This window comes from Coccomyxa subellipsoidea (genome assembly GCF_000258705.1).
Source record: "Coccomyxa subellipsoidea C-169, whole genome shotgun sequence".
In the NCBI taxonomy this organism is placed as follows: domain Eukaryota; kingdom Viridiplantae; phylum Chlorophyta; class Trebouxiophyceae; family Coccomyxaceae; genus Coccomyxa; species Coccomyxa subellipsoidea.
In genome coordinates, this window is record NW_005178016.1 from 321951 (window position 1) to 348977 (window position 27027).

The 27027-nt window shown below is 52.1% G+C and overlaps 7 protein-coding genes across 7 annotated transcripts; 4 read left to right on the top strand and 3 right to left on the bottom strand.

Annotated features, from left to right (window-relative positions):
- Window positions 1-620: 620 nt before the first annotated feature.
- COCSUDRAFT_60601 (Actin/actin-like protein) lies at window positions 621-5241 on the bottom strand (the record flags this gene model as incomplete). Its single annotated transcript, XM_005642601.1, has 7 exons — window positions 621-683; window positions 1397-1557; window positions 2077-2242; window positions 3427-3677; window positions 4073-4323; window positions 4754-4866; window positions 5113-5241. The coding sequence occupies 7 exons, from the start codon at window positions 5239-5241 to the stop codon at window positions 621-623; spliced, it is 1134 nt and encodes a 377-aa protein (XP_005642658.1).
- A 1213-nt stretch (window positions 5242-6454) lies between these two features.
- Window positions 6455-7804, top strand: COCSUDRAFT_21021 (kinase-like protein; the record flags this gene model as incomplete). Its single annotated transcript, XM_005642602.1, has 3 exons — window positions 6455-7075; window positions 7351-7514; window positions 7744-7804. Coding segments are annotated over 3 exons (846 nt in total), but the record flags the coding sequence as incomplete, so codon positions are not given.
- A 3749-nt stretch (window positions 7805-11553) lies between these two features.
- COCSUDRAFT_34645 (hypothetical protein) lies at window positions 11554-12565 on the bottom strand (the record flags this gene model as incomplete). Its single annotated transcript, XM_005642603.1, is given in 7 exon segments — window positions 11554-11572; window positions 11589-11656; window positions 11668-11696; window positions 11747-11804; window positions 11821-11924; window positions 11941-12449; window positions 12512-12565. Coding segments are annotated over 3 exon segments (153 nt in total), but the record flags the coding sequence as incomplete, so codon positions are not given.
- Window positions 12566-14583: 2018 nt separating this feature from the next.
- Window positions 14584-16014, top strand: COCSUDRAFT_55040 (hypothetical protein). The gene is made up of 2 exons (XM_005642604.1): window positions 14584-14644; window positions 14773-16014. The coding sequence occupies exon 2, from the start codon at window positions 14828-14830 to the stop codon at window positions 15725-15727; it is 900 nt and encodes a 299-aa protein (XP_005642661.1). The 5' UTR covers window positions 14584-14644; window positions 14773-14827; the 3' UTR covers window positions 15728-16014.
- Window positions 16015-16999: 985 nt separating this feature from the next.
- Window positions 17000-17798, bottom strand: COCSUDRAFT_34647 (hypothetical protein; the record flags this gene model as incomplete). Its single annotated transcript, XM_005642605.1, has 1 exon — window positions 17000-17798. A coding segment is annotated over exon 1 (506 nt), but the record flags the coding sequence as incomplete, so codon positions are not given.
- Window positions 17799-24968: 7170 nt separating this feature from the next.
- On the top strand, window positions 24969-25715 carry COCSUDRAFT_60605 (hypothetical protein; the record flags this gene model as incomplete). Its single annotated transcript, XM_005642606.1, has 1 exon — window positions 24969-25715. One exon carries the CDS (start codon window positions 24969-24971, stop codon window positions 25713-25715), a length of 747 nt encoding a protein of 248 aa, XP_005642663.1.
- Window positions 25716-25794: 79 nt separating this feature from the next.
- Window positions 25795-26739, top strand: COCSUDRAFT_60606 (hypothetical protein; the record flags this gene model as incomplete). The annotated part of the gene is made up of 1 exon (XM_005642607.1): window positions 25795-26739. One exon carries the CDS (start codon window positions 25795-25797, stop codon window positions 26737-26739), a length of 945 nt encoding a protein of 314 aa, XP_005642664.1.
- Window positions 26740-27027: the final 288 nt, after the last annotated feature.

A 27027-nucleotide genomic window follows, 5' to 3' on the forward strand; every position in this document is an offset into this window, starting at 1 on the left:
ACAAACAACCCATTTAAATTGTCTTGCTACATGCATGCACAATGTTCATATGAAACCACATTCTCATGCTCATGCCAAATGCATGCACAACATGCGACAATAGTTGCATCCCTGTGAGACCTCTTGGTGTTTCCCTCACAACAGTGCGCACTAGCGCTACAGCATGCAGGCACTGGGCATCCCTACTGTCCCCAAAAATTGCCAAACAGCAGAGTCGACAAGAAGACGTCTTGCATGATGGTGCATTGGCACTGCTGCTGCCAGCAAACTACTGATGGTACCTCAGCCAGAGCACACACTACCCAGCCCTGGGGCCCCTCGTTGCCATCCCATCTGGCAAGCTCCATTTAGCGCACAGAGCCCCTCCAAAACCATTGGGCCTGTCATCCATGCCATGATGCCCATCTGCCACAAGCACAGAGCAACGTTGCCAGATTGGACAATTGGCAGCATATTTACTACCGGTTAAAGATGCAGTTCGCTTGGCGCATGCTGGCACATACAACTGATGTTGACAGAATGTGCTTGCTGTTTCACAGTACTGCTTTTGCCAGCTTGTCAGCAAGAAGCGAGCTTTGCAAAGTATGCTGTCTTGCTGCAGGAAGCTCCAAGTGCTCACCTCAGAAGCACTTCCTGTGCACGATGCTGGGGCCAGACTCGTCGTACTCACTCTTTGCGATCCACTGCAGCATACAAATACAGCACAACGTCAACACCAACAACCCAGCAACAGCAGCAGGGCACTCCGCAAGATCCAGTAGGTGCTGTTCTGATTTAGCATCGCCACACTGCCACGAGACTCAACAGTACTCTGCTTTATTCTCTCCTACTACGCATGCTACACAAGTGTCCGCAAGGTTGCCAAAGCGCTCGCAGTCTTCTTACCCATGCACCTGCGTCAAAACCCAGACACACAGGCAGGACAATCCCGGGCATGGCTCAATGACTAGTCTTCTTACCCCAGAATGTCTCAGAACCCAGAAATGCACGCAGGGCAACCCCGGGCATGGCTCAATGACTCATTCCAGATTCCCAAAAGAAGAAGGAGTGCCTGCAGCGGCCACGAGGCCAATCGACCCTGATGCTGATCACTTCTGCTTTTTTCCATCACCCCGACTCTCAGGGGCGTCAGATATATATATATATATATATATATATATATATATATTCCACCAAGCCCAGTGATCACAAAGGCAACAAGTGGCGCCCGCAGCGGCCGCGTGGCCAATTGACTCAGTGGAACCTCCGTCTTATATGTCGCAATCTCAAATAATCTGTATGAAACGGACTCGCTTTCTGCTTGCTCCCGGAGTTCCAGGGCGCACGGGCATGAACCACTCTTAGGTTCCCAAAGAAAGCGCTCAGGTGAAAAAACAGAGAGACTGCAGGCGCGCACCATCTGCTGGAAGGTGGAGAGGGAGGCCAGGATGGAGCCACCGATCCAGACGGAGTACTTGCGCTCGGGGGGAGCCACCACCTTGACCTTCATGGAGGACGGTGCGCGCGCAGTGATCTCCTTGTTCATGCGGTCAGCGATGCCCGGGAACATGGTCGTGCCTGCGGGGCAGCAGCGCTGGTCAGGTCTGGAAGGAATTAGAGCGGTCTGCACGCAGGTGCTTGCTCAAAGAATTCCTGTTCTCTACTCTTCATGTTCTGTGAACTTGCTGTCCTTTCAAGCTCCCCAGCCCACGAATTGGCAGCTCGATTTGGATTTGGGCAGGCCATGTCTCTTTGGCCCCGTTTTCTCAGGTAATCCTTAGATTGGGCGGACTAATCAGTGTGCGCATGCGGGGACAGAGACATGCACAAGCCGGCGGCCTGCTTTGGGCTGTTTTAGCCGGCACTGCACTGATCAACAGGTTTGCGATGCCCTAAAAGAGTATCACCCATTCCCAACGTGCAGCATTGCACCACACCACATACTAGCAGAGAAGAGGCTACAGGCAGCGGCACAATCCCCTGCAAGCAATGCTGCAGTATGATTAGGCCAGCCTGAATACAGACTGCTCCTCGAGTGCCGAGGACGCACTGAGGGGCAAGTACCACCGTCAGAAAAAGAGAAGGGTGCTGCTGCACCTCCGGAGAGGACGACATTGCCGTAGAGGTCCTTGCGGATGTCGACGTCGCACTTCATGATGGAGTTGAAGGCGGTCTCGTCGATGCCGGCCGCCTCCATGCCCACCATGGACGGCGTGAACAGCACCTCGGGGCAGCGGAAGCGCTCGCTGCCGATCGTGATCACCTGCGCGCATGCACATGACCCGGTCTCATAGTGACGCACATCTGCATTACGCGCATGCACTGGAAGGCTCGCTTGCAAGACCTGCGGTGAGACTATTCTCCAAATCATCAGAACTCCTGCCTGAGATCCTCATGCTTACCCCACCCTGTTCTAGCTCAATACTAGCAATATGTGACGTGTGTCCATGTCAAATGAAGAGCTGGAATAACCAGACCCCCCTTCCATGCATCGCGATAAGCGGAGATTACATGGGAGGTGAAATGCAGAGGGAGATGCACACAGCACAGGACAGCAGGCGGGGGCTTTAGGCATGCCTGCTGCAGTGCAGCGTACATGCAGGCTTTGATAATGGCACTGTTGCTACCCCAGGGCTCGCCCCTCGACCATCTACGGAGATCATGATCGGGCAGCCACAAGCCCTACCTGATCTGTCCTGATGCTACAGCCCGCAAACCTCAGCCCAGAGCCTCTCACGCCGTCAAGCTGGCTTCCCATACGGCACATGCACTACCCAAGCTTTCCACTTCAAGAGCGAGAACCCAGATTCCGCATTCCTCCTCTTTAATGCAGCGACTTCATATTGAGCTTTCCTTAACCCAATCCAGGCATCAACAGCAGATCAAGACCTCCTACCCCATACCAGGCATCGGCCACAGACCATGCTTGTCACCCCCATCCAAAATGGCAGGCCTTGCTGAAGCCTTGAGGATCGGTCGGTTCACCTGGCCGTCAGACACGGCAATTACCTGGCATGTCAGCACTCTGTGGGCCCAGGACGGCTCTTGACACAGCCCGGACAAAACTTCAAATCTCCTCCAAAAGTTTGAAGCTGGGAGATTATACAGCCTCACACAGCAGGTCAAGCCTTCAAGGGCCAAAGTGCAAGCCAGCTGGAGCTCAAAAGGCTCCTTGAGCTGCCAAAGACGTGCTTGAGCTTGTGCGCAAAGAAACACTTGTCACTGCCATGACGTGTAGTGACTAATGAGGATTGGTCAATTCACCTGGCCGTCGGGCAGCTCACTGCCATGACGTGTTGTGACTAATGAGGACTAGTCAGTGCACCTGGCCGTCAAGCAGCTCACTGCGATGACGTGTTGTGACTAATGAGGACTAGTCAGTGCACCTGGCCGTCGGGCAGCTCACTGCGATGACCTGTTGTGACTTTTGAGGGTTGGTCAGCTCACCTGGCCATCGGGCAGCTCGTAGGACTTCTCAATGGTGGAGGAGGAGGCGGAGGTGGCCAGCTCAGCCTCGTAGTCGATGGCCACGTAGGCCAGCTTCTCCTTGATGTCACGCACGATTTCGCGCTCAGCCGAGGTGGTAAAAGAGTAGCCGCGCTCGGTCAGGATCTTCATCAGGTGGTCCGTCAGATCGCGGCCGGCCAGGTCCAGGCGGGTGATGGCGTGCGGCAGCGCGTACCCCTCGTAGATGGGCACTGCGGGGAAAGGCTCAAGAATCAGCGCATAGGTTTCTACAAGGTTCATGTCTCCATGCTGTACTACACCTATTTTGCAGGGGACCCATGAACACCACTGACACGAGCTAGGCAGACATTTTGCTTGGCAGGCTTTCAGGCTGTGGGCATCTCTGCCATGCCCTTAGCAAATGGTATAGCAAGCTTGGACTTTGCGCGGAAGGGGACCAGCCGAGATGGCGGTGACATGCCTGCTGAATACTTTGCGCTCAAAAACTTCAATAATTTAAGCAACAGAGCACGGCCCCCCTGCAGAGGAGACGCTGCAGGCAGGATGATATGCGCAAGAGAACCGACGCTGCACTGAGAGCAGCAAGCCCAGGACGGCAGTGCAGGGGTCAGCAGCAGGTGCTCACCGGTGTGGGTGACGCCGTCGCCGGAGTCAAGCACGATGCCGGTGGTGCGGCCGGAGGCGTACAGGGACAGCACGGCCTGGATGGCCACGTACATGGCGGGCACGTTGAAGGTCTCGAACATGATCTGAGTCATCTTCTCGCGATTGGCCTTGGGGTTGAGAGGGGCCTCCGTCAGCAGCACCGGGTGCTCCTCGGGCGCCACGCGCAGCTCGTTGTAGAAGGTGTGGTGCCAGATCTTCTCCATGTCGTCCCTGCAGCCGAGGCCAGCATGAGCTCCAGAAAGGATGGACGAATGCGCTACACTCTTACAGTAAATGCCGTATTGACTCTGCACTACCCCGGCAGAGAGAGCAACCGAGGGTCTCCCATGACACTGGCTCTAGCCACGCTAACATGAAGACCAAATGCCCAGCCGCACAGCGTGCGCATCCATGAATGAGTGCATTGCACACCCCTTGTATATTGTGGCAGGCATATTGGTGGCGGCTAAACAATCCTCATGATCACGGTCTCAAGGAGTCATGAGTCTTGGAGACACATCTTGGTGGAGAACATGCCAAGACAGGGAAGGTTGGAGAGGAGTTATTGAGAGGTTGCTGCAACGCACCTAGCCCTGAGGGCTGGAAAAGCGTGTACTAGTCATAAATATTTACAAAACTACAGTCCGAGCCCGAAGCGCACCAGTTGGTGACGATGCCGTGCTCGATGGGGTACTTGAGGGTGAGGATGCCACGTTTGGACTGGGCCTCATCGCCCACATAGGCGTCCTTCTGGCCCATGCCCACCATCACACCCTGCGCACACCCCACGACATCATTTCAGGGTGCTCTTAATGACATGCATCACGGTCGCCCTTCACCTGCCTTGTGCATTATGCCAATTCGGCACCGCACACACTCTTGCCACTTGCCCAACCCAGAAGCACGCAGGACGCATCCTGCTGGTGTACAGGATCCATGCGTGGCTGAAGGGGCACGCCTTGGGATTGAACCTGACATGACAGCACAGAAACGGTGGGTGGGCTGGATCGTGTGACTGACCTGATGCCTGGGGCGTCCTACAATGCTGGGGAAGACGGCGCGAGGGGCGTCGTCACCGGCAAAGCCGGACTTGACCATTCCTGATCCATTGTCGCACACGAGCGCAGACACTTCTCCGTCGTCAGCCATCTTTGTAGGGCTTCTGCGCACACTTGCACTTGATTCCTGGATAGCAGACTCAAGAAAGTACTAGCTGTCATGACATCAGTGTGTCATATGGGTGCACTGACATCATGGCACAAGACACTGGTACCCTTGATCAACTCTGATCGTTCCAGTTTCACATTTTGAGCAGAACCGTTCACTGAGCTTGGGATCGAGTGTGCTGGAAGAGCAATGCCGTGGCATCTCCGAGATGAAAATATGTTCTCTAGAAACAGTGCAGAGAATTGTGCAAAAAGAAAAATGGGGGCGCCAAGGAAAGCAGCCGATCACCTTCAAACTTTCTGAATCACTGCTGGTTTTTCAAGTTTGCAACTGTAGACTCGAGCTGCGTCACGCGCTTTTGCAGGTCCTCACAGTCCAACTTTGACACCTACGATGGATCAAACAGGAACTGAAGTCGATTACGGCTTCAATGAGTCACAACAGATTTCACAACAGTAGTTAATATGTTCTCCAATTAAGCAACGGCCACCCTTGGTCTACACTCCTTCGAGAACATCCATTCAGTTCTGAAGTAAAATGGTTAAGCCAATGCAGCGCAGCCCCTTTACAACAGCAAGGCCAACGGAAAACGCTGCATGACGCCCCTGCGGTGGCAGGAGCCCGCCAAAAAGGCGGCACAAACCGTAGCCGAGCCAGCTCCCGGGCTCTCATGCACGGCTGAGAAAGCGTGCGCAACTCCGATGGCCAAGCTGAATCCCAGCCTGACACCCAACGCCGCGCCAGCTGGCGAGAATTCTATCAAGAGCCTCACCTGATCAATCAGGACCTGCTGGCTCTGCAGGAGGTCCTGGCGAAGCTGGAAGTAGGCAACGGCACCCGCAAGAGCTACACCTGCTAGAAAAGAAGTGGCGCGAGCTCTCAACAGCATAATTTTCAGGGAAGGGCAAGCAATAGCCTTTCTCCAGAAATGAAGCAAGACGCTGCAGGTGATAATAGGGAAACACATCTGGATCTCTGTCTCCAAAGGCGTTGGCTAAGAACCCGGCCAGAATAGGCTGTATCGTGCCAGGCGCAGCGATCTTGCAGTGATAGATTCACCTTGATCCGAGACATGCCGCCAAGTTTGGGCGTGCAGATTACTCTAGGGAGGCCCAGCATTCTTGCCTGGAACGTTCCATGAATTTTCCCGAGGCGCTGGGGCGGCCTGATTGATATTTGCAGTGTCAAAGGAGGGATGGCAGACGACGGCAGCTTCAGGAACAGGGGACCTGGGGAGGCTTCCACCAGTAGGGAAGAAGAGGACGATGATCTGGCTCTGGAGCAGGATCCCTCGGGGCGTTTTTCGCGGTATGCACAGAAAGTGGGCTCAGGGCGCTTCAAGACAGTCTACAAGGGCTTTGATGAGAAGCATGGCATAGACGTGGCCTGGAGCAAGATTGACTCCAACGTCAATAACATGGAGCTGGATGAGGAGACGATGGAGAAGATCGTGGCAGAGATGAGCAAGGGCCTGCAGCTGGAGCACCCAAACATCATAAAGTGCTTCAGGTGCTGGCACGACCTTGAGCACCACTGCATCAATCTCATCACGGAGTACTTTACGTCGGGCAACCTCAGGGACTACCGGTGGCGGCATAAACACCTGGAAATAAAGGCAGTGCGAAAGTGGGCCCGCCAGATCCTGAGTGGCTTGGACTACCTGCACCTGAAACAGCCGCCTGTCATCCACGGGGATTTGCGCTGCGATAAGATCTACATCAACGGACACAGCGGGGAGATCAAAATCGGGGATCTGGGCCTGGCAACGCTGCTGCCCAAGCGTTTCTCTCCTGGTGAGCCTCATCACTTGCAACATGTGAAGAACCTGCTGATGGTGAAACGCATGCAGCGACCCTCATAATCAAATGTACCTATTTTGTGGCAGCTTTCAATTGATGGCAGAAAGCACCAATGCCGAAATAGCTCACATGCCGGATCCCACCTTACATCTAGGCAGTTTGATGGCCTCTTTTTGAAGCGGCGCTCATGCATAGCTGCTCTCCGACAGCTTCCCGACCAGATTCTGAAAATCAGCATGTGCAAGCGGTGACTGATATCTAATGATGCTGCTACGCAGCTGTGCTGCCGGAGGATAACCTGGACAACCAGTACACGCGCAGCATCGACATCTTTGCATTCGGGCTGTGCGTGCTGGAGCTGACCACCAAGCAGCGCCTGGACCGCGACAACGCCCACTCCTGGCCCGGCCTCCTCGAGAACGTGCAGGACCTTGAAGCGCGCGGCTTCATCCACAGGTGCGGCCCCTACGACACTGTTTGCCACTTCCATGACGGGCCTGGAGGGTGTCTGGGTCTCACATGTCAGAAGCTGCAGAGTGCCCAGTGGTAATTACCCTCGCCTGGAGGTTTGCTCTTTGTGGACCGGGATTGGCCCTCCCGTGTTTGCTTGGTTGCACTGTAAACTGCTCCTTTGCAGACCGAGGTGGTGGAAGGTGTCATGATCAGGCGCTCCATTGCTAATCAGGTGCCTGGACCCGGCCGGCGCCCGTCCAACGGCGATGGAGCTGCTGGAGGACCCCTTCTTTGCAAAGCCCAAGCTGCCGCCGCCGGAGCAGGCGCGGCGGCCGAGCGGGCTGCCGCAGCTGGAGCCGGAGGGGGTGGGGAGGCACCACCGGGGGGCCAATCACCAGCAGCAGGACGGGGGGGCCAGCTCCGAGGGCGAGGAGGCCTGCGAGGTGGGGCACTGCGTTGCCTCTGATTTATGGAATGATTGCCTGCCATGTCACTTCCGCTCGCTCATGGCCCTATCCCTGTCTGCTCTCCAAACCCCAGAGAGAATCGTCCGCTACGCTGCATGCCTGCTGGCTCTGTCACGCTGCTCTGCAAGTTCCTTGGAGATCTGGAGTCCTTGGTCTGCATTATTGGCAAGCCCCAGGGGATTGTGTACAACGCAGCTGGGAGAATTAGACAGGCAGATATTCTTGTTCGTGGGCAATAGGCAGGTCCTTTCCCGGATGCCAGGGCCCACCTGCGCAGGTTGCACCTGGGGTAATTTCCATTCCCTTCCAGCCTCCACGGCAGCCTCTGATCTGTATGAGCTCTTGTGCAGGTGGGCACAGTGCGGGGGGAGGACTATGACTTCCAGTTCTCGGGGCGCGTGAAGGAGGGGCGGCTGCATTTCCGCCTCAACATGGAGTATGTGGGCGATGATTCGCAGGGGGAGGAAGAGGAGCCGCACTCCGAGGAAGCCCCTCACCACAGGTATCATCTGCACATCTGCATCTGCCCCATCGCACTTAGGCATTTTACTGTCTGCCAGAGGGTGCACTTCTTGGCAGTGGCAGCCTTTGTCATGTATCGCGGGCTTCACATGCCATGCGTGCCTGAGCGGTCATGGTATGACTGCATCGTCTTCACTTGGGTGCCAAGACGCGAATAAAGGGCGGGATGGGCTTCAGAGCAAGACCATGGAGGAGCGATCGGTCTAGGAGACGTCTTCGTAGGGGCTATTTAGGGGCTTAATAAAGTAGATGTCATCATGTGTCACAATCAGGCATAGGAAGATGTCCTTGAACACCTCTAGATGTTTCCCGAGCTGGGCTGCGCATGCTGCAGGCATAGGCGCACGATAGACTTTGCGTACGATGCTGACAAGGACACGCCGGAGGAGATTGCAGATGAGATCACCAACGAATTCGAGCTGTCCTCCACCGACCGCGACATCTGCGCAGCTGCGCTTAAGGTGACTCATGGGTTAGTCGCACTCCGTGCGCTTTGTCACTCAGCCAGCTGCTGACGCGCAGCCATGCGCACGGGATGCAGTGCTATGCTTAAATTTTTGTTGAGACTATTTGTGGTAAGGTGACGCTGTGGCACAGTTCGGTTTATTATGTGGTGAAGTTCAGATCGGCAGTCCATGGCAGAAGGCAAAGTCATGCCTTGATGGCTCTCTATGGCTCAAGTGAGCAGTGCTGATGCCTGGGAGAGGCTTTGAAAGCCAGGCAGTGGTGCAGGAGTGGCTCGCCAAGGAGATGCCGGGGGACGGCGGCAGCTGACGGCATGCTGCCGCAACATGCGCACACATGCCGCCCTGCAGCCCCTTGTCAGCGCTCCATGCGCTGCAGCCCACTCATGCATCGCTGGTGCTGGTAAGATTTGTGCGCTCGGCAAGAGAGTGCACTGCGCCTTGTGCTGCAGGCCGTTCGGGGATCTGCATGGCTTGAAGCATGGTTTAGGAAGCATGTGCGAGGTCATTGCTGGAGAAGCAGACTGCTGCTGGTGTGGGGTGTGGCTCAGGTCAGCTATGCATTGAGGTGTGAAAATTTGGGCGAGGAGGGGGGCTGGACATGCACTGTCAGGGTTGGCGAGGTTCGTTGTGATGTGATGCAGATTTTGCATGCAGCAGCCGACTGCTATGCTTGCAGCGAGCATCCGCTCAGGGAGGGGAGCAGGACTAGTTTACGGGGAGGCATCTCACTGGAGGATCTTGCTGCACCAGAGGGCCTGTCTGTGTTTGCACGCTCGCAACTGCCGGCTGTGCATGTGCTGTGTGTCTGCAGATCAGGACCTTGGGGAAACGTTGGAACATTGCTGTGAATACATATATATGGGAACACGAGCCGCACAGGCAGTGCGGCAGTTGCTGTTGCAGTTGTTTGTGCATGGTGGTGAGTGCATGCTTTAAGCAGCTGTTATGTGGCAGACTTGGGATGCCAGGCATGTGGGCACAGAGCAGCTAGCTAGGGAGAGGCAAGGATCCAGGGTGTTGGAGACGTTGAAGGCCGTCATGCGTTGGCGATGCGCAGTATTAGACTGTTATTGTTCCCTCCTGTCCAAAGTGGCACATAATATGCGGTGGGTAAGCCTTCATAGTTTACTCAGAAAGTACCTTGCCATGTACCTGGCACTCCTTAAATCTCCCATTTTTCCCTTTGCTTCTATAGAGCTAGGAAAAAATTGTCCGTGATTGCATGAGCCTCACATGAGCTCGATTGGTCAAGCATATATATTGATAAAGCCATATGACCTGCACCTAGCAATAAACGTAATGCAAAGCTCGCACTCGCTTAAAGGGGAGATTGCAACTGATTCTGAATGTATTCACCATAACGCTCAGGCCTTTGTGATTGTGGCCTGCCCCGCTTCGAATCGGTGTCCGCTAGGTTCGACCTCTCGACTCGACCTCGATTAAGCAGGAAAAGCAGAGAGCTGCTACGATGGTGGACAACGTGGAAGAGCCCGAGATTTGGACCAGTGCGGTGCGTATCATGTAGAGACCTCCTAAGAGTGAGCGTTACAGCTGTAATAGGAACAACTGTTTGTGCAGATACGTGCAGATCAACGCTACTGAAGACTTGACCGTCCCCATTTCAGCTTCTGATTCCGTAACTCACTGTGAACCAAGCTCCTGGGACCCTTTGGTGCAGGTGAACGCCAAGATCCCCAGCGATGCCTGGGAGTATCACATTCGTAAGTCTCTGAATGATGCTGCATATAATGGTCTGGAGTACATTCCGTATTGCAGTACGATGCCTGTGCAAAGGGAGGCCGAGACTCCTCAATTTATGTGGGTAAGTCACACCAAATGAAGGATCCTGAGGGCACCTCCGCTTTGCCAAAGCCGTTTGCGAATGACCAACAAGACGTGATACAGACAAATTCTGCCTTAGTACAGCCAGAGACTCAAAAAACTTTGGGATATGTGTGCGTAGAAGAAGAAAGGAGCAAAGTAAGAGAAGGTTGCGAGATCCTGCAAGGCAGAGGCTCCTTCACACTACAGCATGAGCACATGGCGAAGATCGTGAAATTTTGCTCCCTCAAACTTGTATAGCTCTTAATGGCTATTGAACGGTGCTGATGCTCATGGCATGACAGTGAACCCTCAATTGGCTATGACCTGCAGAGCATGAGTGCTGCTGTAGCAGGCAGGGCAGATCCAATAGGACATGACAAACTTTTCTCACGAAATGAAGCACTGCTAGTAGACACCAATTGAGGGCCTGTCTGATACTGCACACAAGCCCAGTGGGCATCACACCAGCCTATGACTTGTCCCCATGAGGTGCTCCCAGATGCTTCAATTTCAAGTTGCTCTGATATCTGGAGGTGTCAGGCAGGGAACATGATGCTAGGTGAACAAATAGAAAAGAAATTGCAACCACCAGAACTTGCAGAATGTCACGTGGCTCTGTGCCGTGAGCCCGACCTGTGATTCCTGCCACAGCGTGCATTTCCAAACTCCAAATTAAGTCGACCTGGGGCCATCACAGTCACCATCAGATGTGCACCGATCGGTGCCAAAAGCTTTCAATGGAGTCTCAAATGGAATTTTCAGTCATATGATCGGTGAGCTTCTTGATGAGCGCAACCCATTTTGTTGTGCGGAATCTCCAAATACTGCACCTGGTCATCTTCAACCCGCTTGAACAGGACGCCACATGTATATACCACATGTGGTGAGTGCATACGCAAGCTCCACTCCCCATGAAAAGGGGCCCCACTCTCCACGTGGATCTTTTTGATCCAATATGGCTTCACCGCCTCATGTAAACTGCATGTACTCCGGAGGCCCCCACCCTCTTCTATCTGAATACCCACCATCTTGGTAAACCCCGAACGCCGGCATCGTATCCAAAAAGTCCCACTCCGGCTGCGGGAGGACAATCGCTGCCATGGAGCGTGGGTTCCACAGGGCAAAATCCGGATGTTGCCCGTCAGGCTCTTGAATATGTGGTCTACTCTGACCCTTACAATCACTGAGTACTCGATGCCATGCTGCCTCGACTACTCCAGCACCATTTCGTAGTACCGCTGCTGGGCATGCATCTGGTACAACATCGGGTTGATAGGATTGCTGTTGAACCGGCTCTGGTTGAGCTCATACGGCTTCTCGAAATGAGGATAATTGTACAGCATGCTGTACATGAATGCATGCTGCGCTATCCACCTTATGTGGTCGCTGCAACTCCCTCGGAGTGAACATGTAAGCAAAAGAGTCATGCGCAGTGAGAAATTTGTCATCCTCAGCTTCAGAGTGCACCAGAGTCCCCACGAGCCGCACGGCCTCCAACGAGTTCCCAGGAGCAACGAGAAGCTGTTGCATGTGGCTGGGGGTGTTGCTGATGGCTTCCGGGGATCTGTCTGCCTGCCCTATGAAGCACAACTTGAAGGCGGCCAGCTTCTTCGTGGGTACATCTGCAGGACAGCTTTCCGTCTCCTTGCGCGATGCACCTTTTGACCACAGCACAGCATCGGACACAGCAGAAATATGTGTCAGAGGTGTAGATGCCCACCTCCTGTCTCTGCAGATTTCGACCAGATGGCGGCGAGCACGCCGAGCACGCGCACAGCGGCCGCCTTGTTCCCGGGTTTCCCAGCCAGGCCGCCGCCGGGCGTCAAGATCGGCAGCAGCGCATCTGACTGCTGCAGCGCCATCATGCTTGCAGCGCCGGCGTGATGTCAGCGCCGGCCGCTACGCCGCCGGCCGCTATCCACTCGAGGGTCCTCAGGGTGCGCAGTGCATCAGCGCGCCATCATGGTTGCATGTATGTGAACATTTTTGAGTGGGACTTAGGCCCTCATGTGATCACCGGCAGGTCAGAGGCAGGCCTTTGTAAACCCGGTAAGATTATGTAAGGGAGGAGTCGGACTCCATTAATTTATAGTTGCATTGGTGAAAGAAGTACCATACACTGTCACAGTGCGCCACGGTGGCACCATGGCAGATTGAATTGTGTGATATCAACCTAATATTGCATGTGATCCCATGATGGTGTCACTGACAGACATCCGATGTCCGGGGCCCGTGGCCAGAAATGCATGATCCAATATGAAGAAGAGACGGTTTTGCCTGCCCACTGGCAGTGGCCCACCGGGATCTACCTTCAAGGTATTGGGAATAAGTTATTGGAAACAATACGAAACCGTCAGTGTGCAAAATTGCCTTCCTCAGGGTTTGACAGGGGTCCTAGAAAATGTCAGGCCCGCCCCTAAGCAGGGCAGGCCCCGGGGGCGGGCGGGGACTGTGCCCCCGCCTGCCGCCGTAAGTAGCTGAAAATATGGGGCATCCCTGAGGTTCCTAATTTTTTATCAACACGGAGAAGCAGGTTTTCTCTTGAATCCCTCCAAGTGGGTCATATTGCCTGACAAGTCAGGGGACCTCCAAAGTCGATTGAGTGACGTCATAGCCACGTGCACGTGGTCTTGGGGCGTTGCCCTGATGCCATTTTGCCAAATCTGAACTTATCCCGGCGTTGCCCTGAAACCTTGCCCCTAGCCCTGGAGCAGGTTGGCCAATCCCTTGGGGGACCCTAGGGGGCTGTCAAACCCTGGCCTTCCTTGTTTTTCTTTTATGTTAATGGAACTGCTCGTTTTGGAATGCTCGTTTCCCTGCGTCTGGACCTACTATCCATAGGGACCTAGTAAATATTTACTATTATTATTATCATTACACGCTTTTCCTGCCAAAGGCAAGGTGCGTCTGCAGACAAGCTGCATGTAAAGGCTTGCAAATTCCTAGCCCTTGTTGGACTCGCCAGATCCAAGCAAGACCCAATCAACCGTGGGCACGGTGCTCAGTATTTGTACTGCCCCCCGCCAGCCAAAGCCAGTAATAATAATAATAGTTATTATTACACGCCTTTCCAATCCATGAGGATCAGGTGCGTCGCATGTGTGATCAGTTTACAGTGCACCACAACGATATATTAAATGGCCCTTTCAAAGGTCAGAAGTCTGGACCTGATATTCACGTGCATTTGTAGTGAGCGCTCGACTAGTCAGTGCTCATCATGATGACTCTTGAGTGATTGGTTTGAAACCATCGCACCGCGAACCCCGATTTGCCAAGTTGGGCCCGTCATCTAGTAATTTGTATTTCAGGGGATCTGGATACTTAGGACCTGGATGCCTGGGAGAGGTGTCGAAATGATAAACATGAGGATATTTCCCTACAGATGGCCAGTGGGTTCTTGGAATTCTATGGCCTTCAGTAATCAGTTCTTAAATCAAGGTGGATAATAATGGCACTGGGAAGCCCTCAAAGCAGTCGCAACGAAGCTCTTTTCTGAAATTTAGATACCAATCCTACCTGATTTGCGGAAGGACGGCCATCTGCAGTCGCGAGTCTCATATTTGAGGCTCCCTATGTTACCCGTTGACGTGTGTTGACACAAGTCACGGAAATTTCGGAGATTTCAGACACAATCTCAAGATTATGTGTGTAAATTTAAAAATACTGAGGAAAGGTGGGAAGCATTCAACGCGGAGGTTGCTGCCTTTCCCCTGAGAAGGGGAAATATATGAAGAAAAGGAATATCCACACCTCCAAAATGTTTATTACGTCTGTGCCGTAGTTATTACTTTTCCCGCTGTTATGAAACACATATCGTTCGGTAGTGAACACCTGGTTGAGTTGGCAGTAGTCGGTATGGGCCTGCACACAGATGCTGTGGTTCCATATGTTCCTGTTAGGCTACTTTATATTGCACGGTCATTCCACAGAATTCAATTATGAACGTGGCTATCGCGTGAGTACGAACGCTTGACTACGCAGGTGTTGCTCTGATGATAGCACGGAATATGTGGCTGCTTGTGCAGTATCGACAGGAATGATAAGCTTCAGCGCGGTGCTACTGCAGTTGGTGGCTATAGCTTTGGTACACGCTCATGACACAGGGAAACCTTTTGTGACCGTCGTGAGAACCGATGGCTTTGGGGCACAATTGCAAGAAAGAATTACATGCCTTGTCAAGAGTAGGGTAACTCCAGGACTTTCATATATACATACGCCAATGAAAAATTTGGACCACTTAAGGTCCGCATCCTGGCGAGTTTTCCAAGACCTGGAAGATTTTGTCAACCTTGGGGAAGGTGAGCTACGGCCAGAGGATGTACTGGCAGATCAAATCAAGATCCTAGAAGGTTGCGCAGGTTTTGTGAATGCCAACATTGGTTTGCTTGAGTTGTTCAAAGGAGAACTGTGTTTGAAGCAACAGAGTAACAAGGAATGTCCACAGCAGCGCATTCAACATTTCCACCTTGACAGCGGCAATCCCCGGAAGCTAAGTGTACATGTGCATGTCAGACGAGGAGATGTTCAGAGGGACAACAACTTTAAATGGTTGGACATGTCTCACTATCTGAAGATTGTGCAAAAGGTGTCAGAAGCTGCAAAACTGGTTGACATGTCTGCAGAAATTCATGTTTACTCTCAAGGAAATACCTCAGAGTTTACTCAACTTGTTGAAAAATACGAAGCAACGCTGCATCTTGACGTGGAAATGATGGCCTCTTGGAAGGCCATGACAGAGGCTGACGTGCTGATCATGAGCCGCAGTTCATTTTCGTACACAGCTGCATTATACAATCAAGCTGGTATTATCATTTACAGCGATATGCGGCCTTCTGAGCCTCTTCCCAGCTGGCTCGAAGACTCGGCATCAGTCAATGCTATTGCAATGCGATTGCAGCACTTTAAGGTTCTGAGGCGTCTAGGAGGTTTAACTTAAACTTTGAAAGTATCAAACTAATCACTGGTGGCACCGATGGGTGACCCATCTATGAACGATAATACTATTCTCTAATAGTAGTACTATCATAGAATATCAATGTCTCGGAGCCGCTCGATGGCCACAGCGCTGTGCTAGCACTGCTGGCATTTAATCACATTTAGCCACGGTGGCATCATGCAAATGATTAAGTGTATAAACATGTACAAGCATAAACAGATGAGCAACTTTGACACATTCTAGACTCGATCAACTTGAAGGTTTTTGAAGGAGTTCAAATAAGTTACAAAAGGAATATGCTATTCACCCTAGTAGGCCATCCAGTGGTCACCATCATGGCACGGTCACAGCCAAATTGTGCATGGCATGCACTTTACAAACTTGAACTCAGAATTACAAACTTCTAGGATCGTCAAGATGATTAATTGTAAAATTTACTGACATTGTCACACCTTGAATAGAGTACGGTACTGAACCCTAAGTACCTTAAATATTGGCAAGAAAGTGGTAGTCAATTCTAACACCAGCAGACAAGTTGTCTGCTTGAGTACCACTACTAGTGGTACTCAGTAAGGGAGATTCCCGGATGCAGCCTCCTCGGAGTCCGAGGGGGGGGGGGGGGGGAGGAGTCGGGAGCCTGAGGACACGTGTACGCGCGTGCACGCGTGTGCACACAAGTACTTCTCATAGCGACAAACGGCTAACCATGATGGCTTTTGCCAAAAGCCACAGTGTGTGCATCCATGGAACCACTAATCATCGGATCAATCTGAAATGGACTATCGTGTCATTCCTGATGAAGCCATGGCCACATGCCTCAATGAGCAGAAGGATCATCTTGCATGGTCATGGTGGGCGCCGCGGCAGGTACGGCACCTGTGTACGCCACAAAATACTGCAGTTGGACTGCTTGACTTCGAAAGCCGTACATGCACGCCCATGCTAAGTAACATTTGCCTGATCTTGGGGTGGTAGGTGACTTCGCTTGAAGCTATGACTCCGAGTCAGTCATGAGTCATGGCTTTGTTTGGTTCGGAACCGAATTGAATGAGACGAATGAATGCCGGACGTCGCCGCGGCGGACCGTGACGCCGCGGTGTGTGGCATGGCATGTGGAGCTGCAGGGCTCTGATCAGCTTCACATGATGCATTATACATGATGTCGCCGACATGACCGGCGGTCATAATGACTCGGTCGGACCATAGAACGTCTGTTCAGCCCCGGACAAATGCACGTGGCAGGTCATATTTGGGACGCCGCTGGCAGTGGTTATAACACCAACTATTGGAGGGCATGTCCTCAGGACTTATCCATTGAATTGTGGCAAGGTCAATATTCCTTCGGCTTGGCCGACATGTCTCTCAAACATCAGTCATGGCCCAGGCCTCAACAGGGCGTCTGTATTTACTTTATTTTAGAAAGTTCTTGATTGTTCAGATATATTTGGTACAATATTTGAACAAGTTCTGCAGGCATCATGACATGATGTATTACCTATGCTTGGAATGTCTCAATTTGACTCCTGCTCTAGTGTAGCCCACAGTTTTGATAGTGACTGCATCTTCGATTTTGCAACTAGCTTGAACGCCCGAGGTAACAAAAAATATGCTCCCTTTGCGAAAACTCCGGTAAGCTGCTGATTGACCATACCCACTGTCCTTGTCAACAACTTGCTTATCTGTGAGCCCAAACAACCAATGCTCCCCAACAGCTTCAAGAAATCCTTCAATTGACGCGTGTGCCTTTGTGTTGGTGTATTGGTGCCCAAAAGAGTGCTCTAGCTTCCTGTTCAGTCTCGTGATCAATTTTGCACCGTAAGTCTCGCTGGCATGTTGTCTAAGGGCGTGGCTATCAGAAATAAGCAGCCAAACCACCTTCGCACTAGCTTCCTCTTTCTCGAGCAAAGCATTCTCAATTTGTTTCGCACAGTTGAAGAAGTTCTTGTATCTTCCAATGTCCGGGTCATTGCTATCATCCCCATGCAAAACATGATCACCCATACGGATGTGCAAGCCAATTGAAAGTGTCCCACTTGCTCTCAACAGAGCAATTTCCGGCTCGATGCTCTCCATGACCTCTGGTATAGGTTCAAACAAGTAATTCATTGCACAACCAAATGCGGTCTCAGGTGTAAGCCCCATGTTACGCAATTGATCAGCGTGATGAGGATTGTCGAATAGGCGCACAGATGTGCCCCTATTGAGAGTCATGAACACTATCTCCTTCTCATATGCTTGTTCAGAGAGATTCATATGCGCAAACATGTCAATCACACCCATTCCGTCTATGTCACTCCTAAATTCTGGATTTATTGCATTGTAAAGCTGGAATTGTGGGGTTGCACGAGCTGGTGGGCCGCCTTCGTATGAAGAGCCACCTTTGGGAATGAGATCGACATACTCGTGTTTCGTCGTCCAGTTAATGTTGGGAGCGAAATACGCGGTTTCAAATGGCTGCATTCCCTCATATGCTGTTGTAAGTGTGAAGGCTCGCCCCGTCAGTAGAGCGAAATAGAATGTTGAGATTACGCCCACAACGCGGTCTGTCGAATTTGAAGGGAATCATCCTTACACATTGCTCTGCAAGTACCATTTGGAAGGATCGCATACTTCTGCAGACAATTACTCTTGTGATTGGTGTAAGTAGACATTCGCGCACCGGCTAGTCCAGAAGGTGCAGCAATTGAAATCGCGTATCGAGGAGGTCTTGTTCCCTCGAGTATAGCTCTGTGCAGTCGTCCATAGTCTTCTTGCCATGTGCCACAATATCCTTGCCCCCGAACGTCCCGTGAAGCGTCAAAGGCTGAGCAACAGAGAAAAGTGCAGCACCACCAAAGCAAGATATGCCTGTGTGCCATACTGTGTCACATCATATGTTGCTTTTGGCACACGCTATCGTGGGATTTCTGTTTCGATATGATGAGCGACTTTTTCGATACTCTTTGTAACCCACCGCCCAGACATTATTACACAAGAGCAATTTAAGAAGAAGAAGGTGCCTTGGATGTAATAAAGTAACAGCCCCACGTAGTGCTGGAATGTCAGCGCAAGAGATTTGCTGCAGGCAACTTTGTTCCGGGGCAATACACTTCTGTGGACTCTTTAATGATGGCAAAGCACCTTCCCTTCATTTCTTTTCTGTGGTATTACACTGCCGCGATGTACTGCGATCCTACGCCTATCAAGGACGGAACTCTTGAGCTTGTAACGTTACTGTTTGCCTCGCTGGCCCTTTCAAAATTGTCAAAATCTTAGACGACCCTGCTTACAGTACTTCCTGGGAATCTATATGTAATATCCACCGGCAGTACCGGTATCATTACTCACCTTCACGTGCACACTAGGCGGGGATTTTAGGCTATTCATGGCATGCCATCTGTTGAGCCTAGTACCTGGACTCCACTTCAATTCAATTCAATTAAGTGATTTGAATTTGCACGACTGGATCCATACCTTCAAGAAGTTCTGGTAGCAACACCACTGCCTCTATGGCGGACTCCATAATGCTATCACCTTACGCGCTAATAGTATCGTTCCTTGATATGGTATCTCATATCAGCCTGAGGCTGAAGATGTATGCTATCATCTGGCATAGACTGTCGGAGGTCACAGAAAAGAAACAGGTAAATCACATGCTACTTGCCTAGAAGGCAGACAACATTAAATGCGATTCTGCTAGCTAGGGAGGCAACAAATTGCAGGCTTGCACTTGCCAAGGCAACCGCCACATAACTCACTAACCAGAAAACCTGGTGCCTCCATGGGCCAGTGACCGGTGGTCATGCGCATAAATAGGAAAGACATGGCTTCATTTCATTCCTTCGCACCCTTTACCCGTCCGGTATGAAGCTTTTTCTATGGGTTCACCTTTCGTTCACGTTTTTTGTTCTCATTTCACATATTTGACCGTTCACCCCACTTCACCCCACCAGTTCTAGGTGAGCGTGAACCGAAACCCCTCGCATTTTATCTCGCATTTCCCCCTTTTCACCTCCCTAACTCCGGCATCACCCGTTCCAACCGCTTCATTCCTTCATCTTCTTCACCTGCCTGACTCCGGCATCCGGCATCACCCGTTTCACCCGCTTCATTCCTTCATCTTCTTCACCTCCCTAACTCCGGCATCACCCGTTTTCACCCGCTTCATTCCTTCATCTTCACCTCCCATACTCCGGCATCACCCCTTTCACCCGCTTCATTCCTTCATCTTCTTCACCTCCCTGACTCCGGCATCACCCGTTTTCACCCGCTTCATTCCTTCATCTTCTTCACCTGCCTGACTCCGGCATCACCCGTTTCACCCGCTTCATTCCTTCATCTTCTTCACCTCCCTAACTCCGGCATCACCCGTTTTCACCCGCTTCATTCCTTCATCTTCTTCACCTCCCTAACTCCGGCATCGCCCGTTTCACCCGCTTCATTCCTTCGTCTTCTTCACCTCCCTGACTGTGGCATCACCCGTTTCACCCGCTTCATTCCTTCATCTTCTTCACAGGCCTGACTCCGGCATCACCCGTTTCACCCGTTTCATTCCTTCATCTTCTTCACCTGCCTGACTCCGGCATCACCCGTTTCACCCGCTTCATTCCTTCATCTTCTTCACCTCCCTGACTCCGGCATCACCCGTTTCACCCGCTTCATTCCTTCATCTTCTTCACCTCCCTAACTCCGCATCACCCGTTTCCCCGCTTCATTACTTCATCTTCTTCACCTGCCTGACTCCGGCATCGCCCGTTTCACCCGCTTTATTCCTTCATCTTCTTCGCCTCAGCCACTCCTAGGGTTCTGGGGTTCGACTTCGCATGTGTCCGAGGACTTGATAGCATGTCTGGTGTCATCAGGACTTCTCTTGGGAGAAATGCCCGAATCGAAGTCATGGATGCTGACTTATTGACTGTGATTTGCTCATCTCTACCCTCATTGACTTCCTACAGTGTCCATTTTCCGGTAGTCACATCCAAAGATTCAAGATCGCCCAAGCTGCATGCAACTCTCAAGTTGCGCAGCGGGAGCCACCGGCCGCCCGTGGCTCATGCAAGGTGTGCATCATGCCAAAATTCCTCCTGATTCTGTTGAGATAATTCCAGTCACTGTGCATCTCTGTGCATCGATTTGTAAAGTACATGGTCATCTCAAGTCTGGTGTCCCTGGAGGTTTAGGCATGTTGCTGTGTGCCTGTAGTGGCACCCCACTGGCGCGGCGGGCCGGGCGCGGCGCTTCTGTGAGCAGCCCGCCTCCGCCGGCGCCACAGGCGGCTGTTTCTGCCATGGAGCAAGAGCAGGGTGTTTCAGCGCCAGCCAACTTGCGCAGCGGGAGCCACCGGCCGCCCGTGCCTCCCGCAAGGTGTGTATCATCGCCCAAATTTTCTTCTGATTCTGTTGAGAGGATTCCAGTCACTGTGCATCTCCGGTCACTGTACATCGATTTGTAAAGTACATGGTCATGCTTTGTGGTAATGTTAGAAACCCAATGCTTTGGTTTGATGCAGGAACTTGTCCCACAACAGCAGTGAGGGTGTCAGCCAGTCTAAGGTGGCGTGAGGAGTGGTGGCCTGCTTGCGCTTCCCGCCAGGTGTGTCATTCCAATTGTCTCCTACGATATAGCAGATCCATGATGCAGACATCTATTGCAACACAGTCATCCCGTGCTTTGGGTTATTATAGAAAAAGGTTCTTTGCCTGATGCAGGCCTCCTCCTAGCAAGCGCAGGCTCAAAGGGAGCGGCAGCGGTGGCAGGAACGCAGCTGAAGAAGGCAAAGAGCTAGCTGGGTGCAACATCGGAGACTCCATGAATGCATGCCTCTGTGTAGCAGCTTACCAAACAGATTCCAAGCCTGAATCCATTGCCAGGCCGAGGCCCACAGCAGTCATGTTGTTTCAATGAATGATAATGTGCCTCATTTTCACTATCTCAGACAACATAATGTGCTGCAGCTCACTCTCTTTGAGGTAGTGATCTGTCATGCGGCTCTGTCCTGTGCACATCTTGAACAGACGCCTTGCCATGCTAGCACCCTCTTGTGTACCATGATTGCTTGACGGGATGCCCACACTATGACGACGACCTGTTTCCCAAACTGTTCTTGTAGGGTTCCTGGATGTTCCTGATGAGTTCCTTAAGAGCTGTTGAATCCTTCAGGAAACATCTTAAAGAGTTCCTGAGTGTTGACATGTTTAGGAACTCATCCTAAGCTCTTCCTATACACGTCATAAATATCCGTGACGTCAGGAATAGTTTAGGAACGATTTCTTAAGGCTTTCCTATATACTTCCTGTCAATTTAAGGAAACGCTCCGCGGCGGCATCGTTCCTGACCCTAGTTCTTGAAGAGTTCTTAATTTATGCTTGGATTTCAAGACAGGTGCCGGAAAGACTTCGCGGCGGCATCCTTCCTGACCCCATTTCTTGATGAGTCCTTCATTTATGCTTATTTTTGAAGACATGCTTCGGAGACGCTCCGCGGCGGCATCATTCCTGGCCATATTTCTTGATGAGTTCTTCATTCATGCTTGTATTTCAAGACATGCTTCGGATGCGTTCCGCGGCGGGACGCTTCCTTGAAGTACTTCCTTAAGGAGTTCTACCTGGTTCATGCGCACTACCAGGTTACTTTCTGCGTTTGGAGTCCTGCCATGCGGTGCGTCAAGCTGTCACTGCTGTCATCTTTATTGTGTGCCCAATCCTTCTGTGGCATCCCACAGCAGTCACGGCTTATTTTAGTTGCATTGTGGACAGAATCTGGGACAGACCAAACGCTATCTCAGATCTGACAATGATCCAAAGGTCTAATAGTCCAGGACAATAACACTGATCGTGACCAAAAAGACAAGTTGTACAACTGAAAATCAAGGGAGCAATGATGCACACTGGTGTCTGGAAGTGCCACAAGAGCCTAGAGTATCTTGAGTACGCAGAGGAACTGATCGCCATCGCGGAGAAGTACCCAGACCTGAGTGTCTTGATGGAGCCTCTAAACCCTCCCCCTGGTTTAGGGAGCGAGGACTGGATTCACTGGAACTTAAAGTGGGCAAAGGAGAAGCTGGTTGACTCCATCATTGATATGGTCTTGGAGTGGAGCTTCAACAGGTGTGCACTGCACCTTTTCTATACCCTGGAGAAATGGGTAATGTCATGGTGCAGCACAAGAATAATAACAAGTTGGGTAACAGGCGTAGCAATCTGGAACTTACAACCCAACCTCGTAATGTTGCCCAGCAGGAAAAAAGGATCCTGCGGAGCGCTCTCAGACGAGCAGCAGGCAGCCTGAAGGATGGCATCCAGCTGTAAATGATTGCCTGTTATGTAGCTTGTGTAGCTTGTGCTTCCTCAGCCCCAGCGTTTGTGCATGCGTTGTGCCCAGCAGGTTATTGGGGATGAGCGCCACCTTTTGTTGGAGTGCCCTGCCTTGCAATCAGTTTGGGTGTGATATCCTGGGCTGTTTGGTGCAGAGATTGTGACCCTGCAGCATTTCATGTGGCAGTTTGACATTGTTGGTTGCATGTTTCGTGATGGATTGTTTTGATTATTTGTGTGCTGCCATTTCATCCAATCAGCCCTAGGCGGCTGAAGTGATGTAACCTTCCTTCCTTCCCGTGTGCAATGATTGCCTGTTATGCAGCTTGTGTACAGTACTTTCTTGTAATCAGTTCTTGTTACCTTCACCTTTCAGTATCGTGCTGATGCCATGCATGATGCCAACAGAGCAGATGCATCCTCACAGAATCTCACTGCAATTTTAGTCACTCCAACTCTGGGTTCCTCTTGGTGCCACCAGTGACAGTGTCAGTGTTACGGTTAGCTGCAAAATACCATAAGCTGCGCTTGAAGTAGACTCTACCCACTGCCGCATAGTACAACAGGTGCTTGTGGGCAAAGTGGTCCACAGACATCTGCTCTCACTTCGGTGCAGTCAGCTCTCACTTCTATAGATGTCTTTATATAATACAGGTCTGTAAAGATTTTCCTTTGTTGGCATCAAGAGTGCACGATCTCTGAAGCTTGGGATGAAGAAGGTGAAGGAATGAAGGGGGTGAAGGGCGTTCCCATGGAGAGAGATGGATTGGCTGGGGATGAAGAAGGTGAAGGAATGAAGGGGGTGAAGGGTGTTCCCCGGGAGAGAGATGGATTGGCTGGGGATGAAGAAGGTGAAGGAATGAAGGGGGTGAAGGGTGTTCCCCGGGAGAGAGATGGGTTGGCTGGGGATGAAGAAGGTAAAGGAACGAAGGGGGTGAAGGGTGTTCCCATGGTGAGAGATGGATTGGCCTGGGATGAAGAAGGTGAAGGAATGAAGGGGGTGAAGGGTGTTCCCATGGGGAGAGATGGATTGGCGGGGGATGAAGAAGGTGAAGGAGCGAAGGGGGTGAAGGGTGTTCCCATGGAGAGAGATGGATTGGCTGGGGATGAAGGGGGTGAAGGAATGAAGGGGGTGAAGGGTGTTCCCTGGGAGAGAGATGGATTGGGGGGGGGATGAAGAAGGTGAAGGAATGAAGGGGGTGAAGGAATGAAGGGGGTGAAGGGTGTTCCCATGGAGAGAGATGGATTGGCTGGGGATGAAGGGGGTGAAGGAATGAAGGGGGTGAAGGGTGTTCCCTGGGAGAGAGATGGATTGGGGGGGGATGAAAAAGGTGAAGGAACGAAGGGGGTGAAGGGTGTGCCCATGGAGAGAGCTGGATTGGCTGGGGATGAAGGGGGTGAAGGAATGAAGGGGGTGAAGGGTGTTCCCTGGGAGAGAGATGGGTTGGCTGGGGATGAAGAAGGTGAAGGAACGAAGGGGGTGAAGGGTGTTCCCATGGAGAGAGATGGATTGGCCTGGGATGAAGAAGGTGAAGGAATGAAGGGGTGAAGGGTGTTCCCATGGAGAGAGATGGATTGGCGGGGGATGAAGAAGGTGAAGGAATGAAGGGGGTGAAGGGTGTTCCCTGGGAGAGAGATGGAGTGGCTGGGGATGAAGAAGGTGAAGGAATGAAGGGGGTGAAGGGTGTTACCATGGAGAGAGATGGATTGGCTCGGGATGAAGAAGGTGAAGGAATGAAGGGGGTGAAGGGTGTTCCCTGGGAGAGAGATGGATTGGCTGAGGATGAAGAAGGTGAAGGAATGAAGGGGGTGAAGGGTGTTCCCATGGAGAGAGATGGATTGGCCTGGGATGAAGAGAGTGAAGGAATGAAGGGGGTGAAGGGTGTTCCCATGGAGAGAGATGGATTGGCGGGGGATGAAGAAGGTGAAGGAATGAAGGGGGTGAAGGAATGAAGAGGGTGAAGGGTGTTCCCATGGAGAGAGATGGATTGGCTGAGGATGAAGAAGGTGAAGGAATGAAGGGGGTGAAGGGTGTTCCCTGGGAGAGAGATGGATTGGCTGGGGATGAAGAAGGTGATGGAATGAAGAAGGTGAAGGGTGTTCCCCGGGAGAGAGATGGATTGGCTGGGGATGAACAAGGTGAAGGAATGAAGGGGGTGAAGGGTGTTCCCTGGGAGAGAGATGGAGTGGCTGGGGATGAAGAAGGTGAAGGAATGAAGGGGGTGAAGGGTGTTCCCCGGGAGAGAGATGGATTGGCTGGGGATGAAGAAGGTGAAGGAATGAAGGGGTTGAAGGGCGTTCCCATGGAGAGAGATGGATTGGCTGGGGATGAAGAAGGTGAAGGAATGAAGGGGGTGAAGGGTGTGTCCCGGGAGAGAGATGGATTGGCTGGGGATGAAGAAGGTGAAGGAATGAAGGGGGTGAAGGGTGTGCCCCGGGAGAGAGATGGATTGGCTGAGGATGAAGAAGGTGAAGGAATGAAGGGGGTGAAGGGTATTCCCATGGAGAGAGATGGATTGGCTGGGGATGAAGAAGGTGAAGGAATGAAGGGGGTGAAGGGTGTGTCCCGGGAGAGAGATGGATTGGCTGGGGCTGAAGAAGGTGAAGGAATGAAGGGGGTGAAGGGTGTGCCCCGGGAGAGAGATGGATTGGCTGAGGATGAAGAAGGTGAAGGAATGAAGGGGGTGAAGGAATGAAGGGGATGAAGGGTGTTCCCATGGAGAGAGATGGATTGGCGGGGGATGAAGAAGGTGAAGGAATGAAGGGGGTGAAGGAATGAAGGGGGTGAAGGGTGTTCCCATGGAGAGAGATGGATTGGCTGAGGATGAAGAAGGTGAAGTAATGAAGGGGGTGAAGGGTGTTCCCTGGGAGAGAGATGGATTGGCTGGGGATGAAGAAGGTGATGGAATGAAGAAGGTGAAGGGTGTTCCCCGGGAGAGAGATGGATTGGCTGGGAATGAACAAGGTGAAGGAATGAAGGGGGTGAAGGGTGTTCCCTGGGAGAGAGATGGAGTGGCTGGGGATGAAGAAGGTGAAGGAATGAAGGGGGTGAAGGGTGTTCCCATGGAGAGAGATGGATTGGCTGGGGATGAAGAAGGAATGAAGGGGGTGAAGGGTGTGTCCCGGGAGAGAGATGGATTGGCTGGGGATGAAGAAGGTGAAGGAATGAAGGGGGTGAAGGGTGTGCCCCGGGAGAGAGATGGATTGGCTGAGGATGAAGAAGGTGAAGGAACCAAGGAAGTGAAGAATGTTCCCATGGAGAGAGATGGATTGGCTGGGGATGAAGAAGGTGACGGAATGAAGGGGGTGAAGGTTGTTCTCCGGGAGAGAGATGGATTGGCTGGGGATGAAGAAGGTGAAGGAATGAAGGGGGTGAAGGGTGTTCCCATGGAGAGAGATGGATTGGCGGGGGATGAACAAGGTGAAGGAATGAAGGGGGTGAAGGGTGTTCCCATGGAGAGAGATGGATTGGCTGGGGATGAAGAAGGTGAAGGAATGAAGGGGGTGAAGGGTGTTCCCATGGAGAGAGATGGATTGGCTGGGGATGAAGAAGGTGAAGGAATGAAGGGGGTGAAGGGTGTTCCCATGGAGAGAGATGGATTGGCTGGGGATGAAGAAGGTGATGGAATGAAGAAGGTGAAGGGTGTTCCCCGGGAGAGAGATGGATTGGCTGGGGATGAACAAGGTGAAGGAATGAAGGGGGTGAAGGGTGTTCCCTAGGGGAGAGATGGAGTGGCTGGGGATGAAGAAGGTGAAGGAATGAAGGGGGTGAAGGGTGTTCCCATGGAGAGAGATGGATTGGCTGGGGATGAAGAAGGTGAAGGAATGAAGGGGGTGAAGGGTGTGTCCCGGGAGAGAGATGGGTTGGCTGAGGATGAAGAAGGTGAAGGAATGAAGGGGGTGAAGGGTGTGCCCCGGGAGAGAGATGGATTGGCTGAGGATGAAGAAGGTGAAGGAACCAAGGAAGTGAAGAATGTTCCCATGGAGAGAGATGGATTGGCTGGGGAT

Excerpts from the sequence above, each read along its gene's own strand:
- COCSUDRAFT_55040 (XM_005642604.1), top strand. The coding sequence starts at position 14,828 with ATGATAAGCTTCAGCGCGGTGCTACTGCAGTTGGTGGCTATAGCTTTG.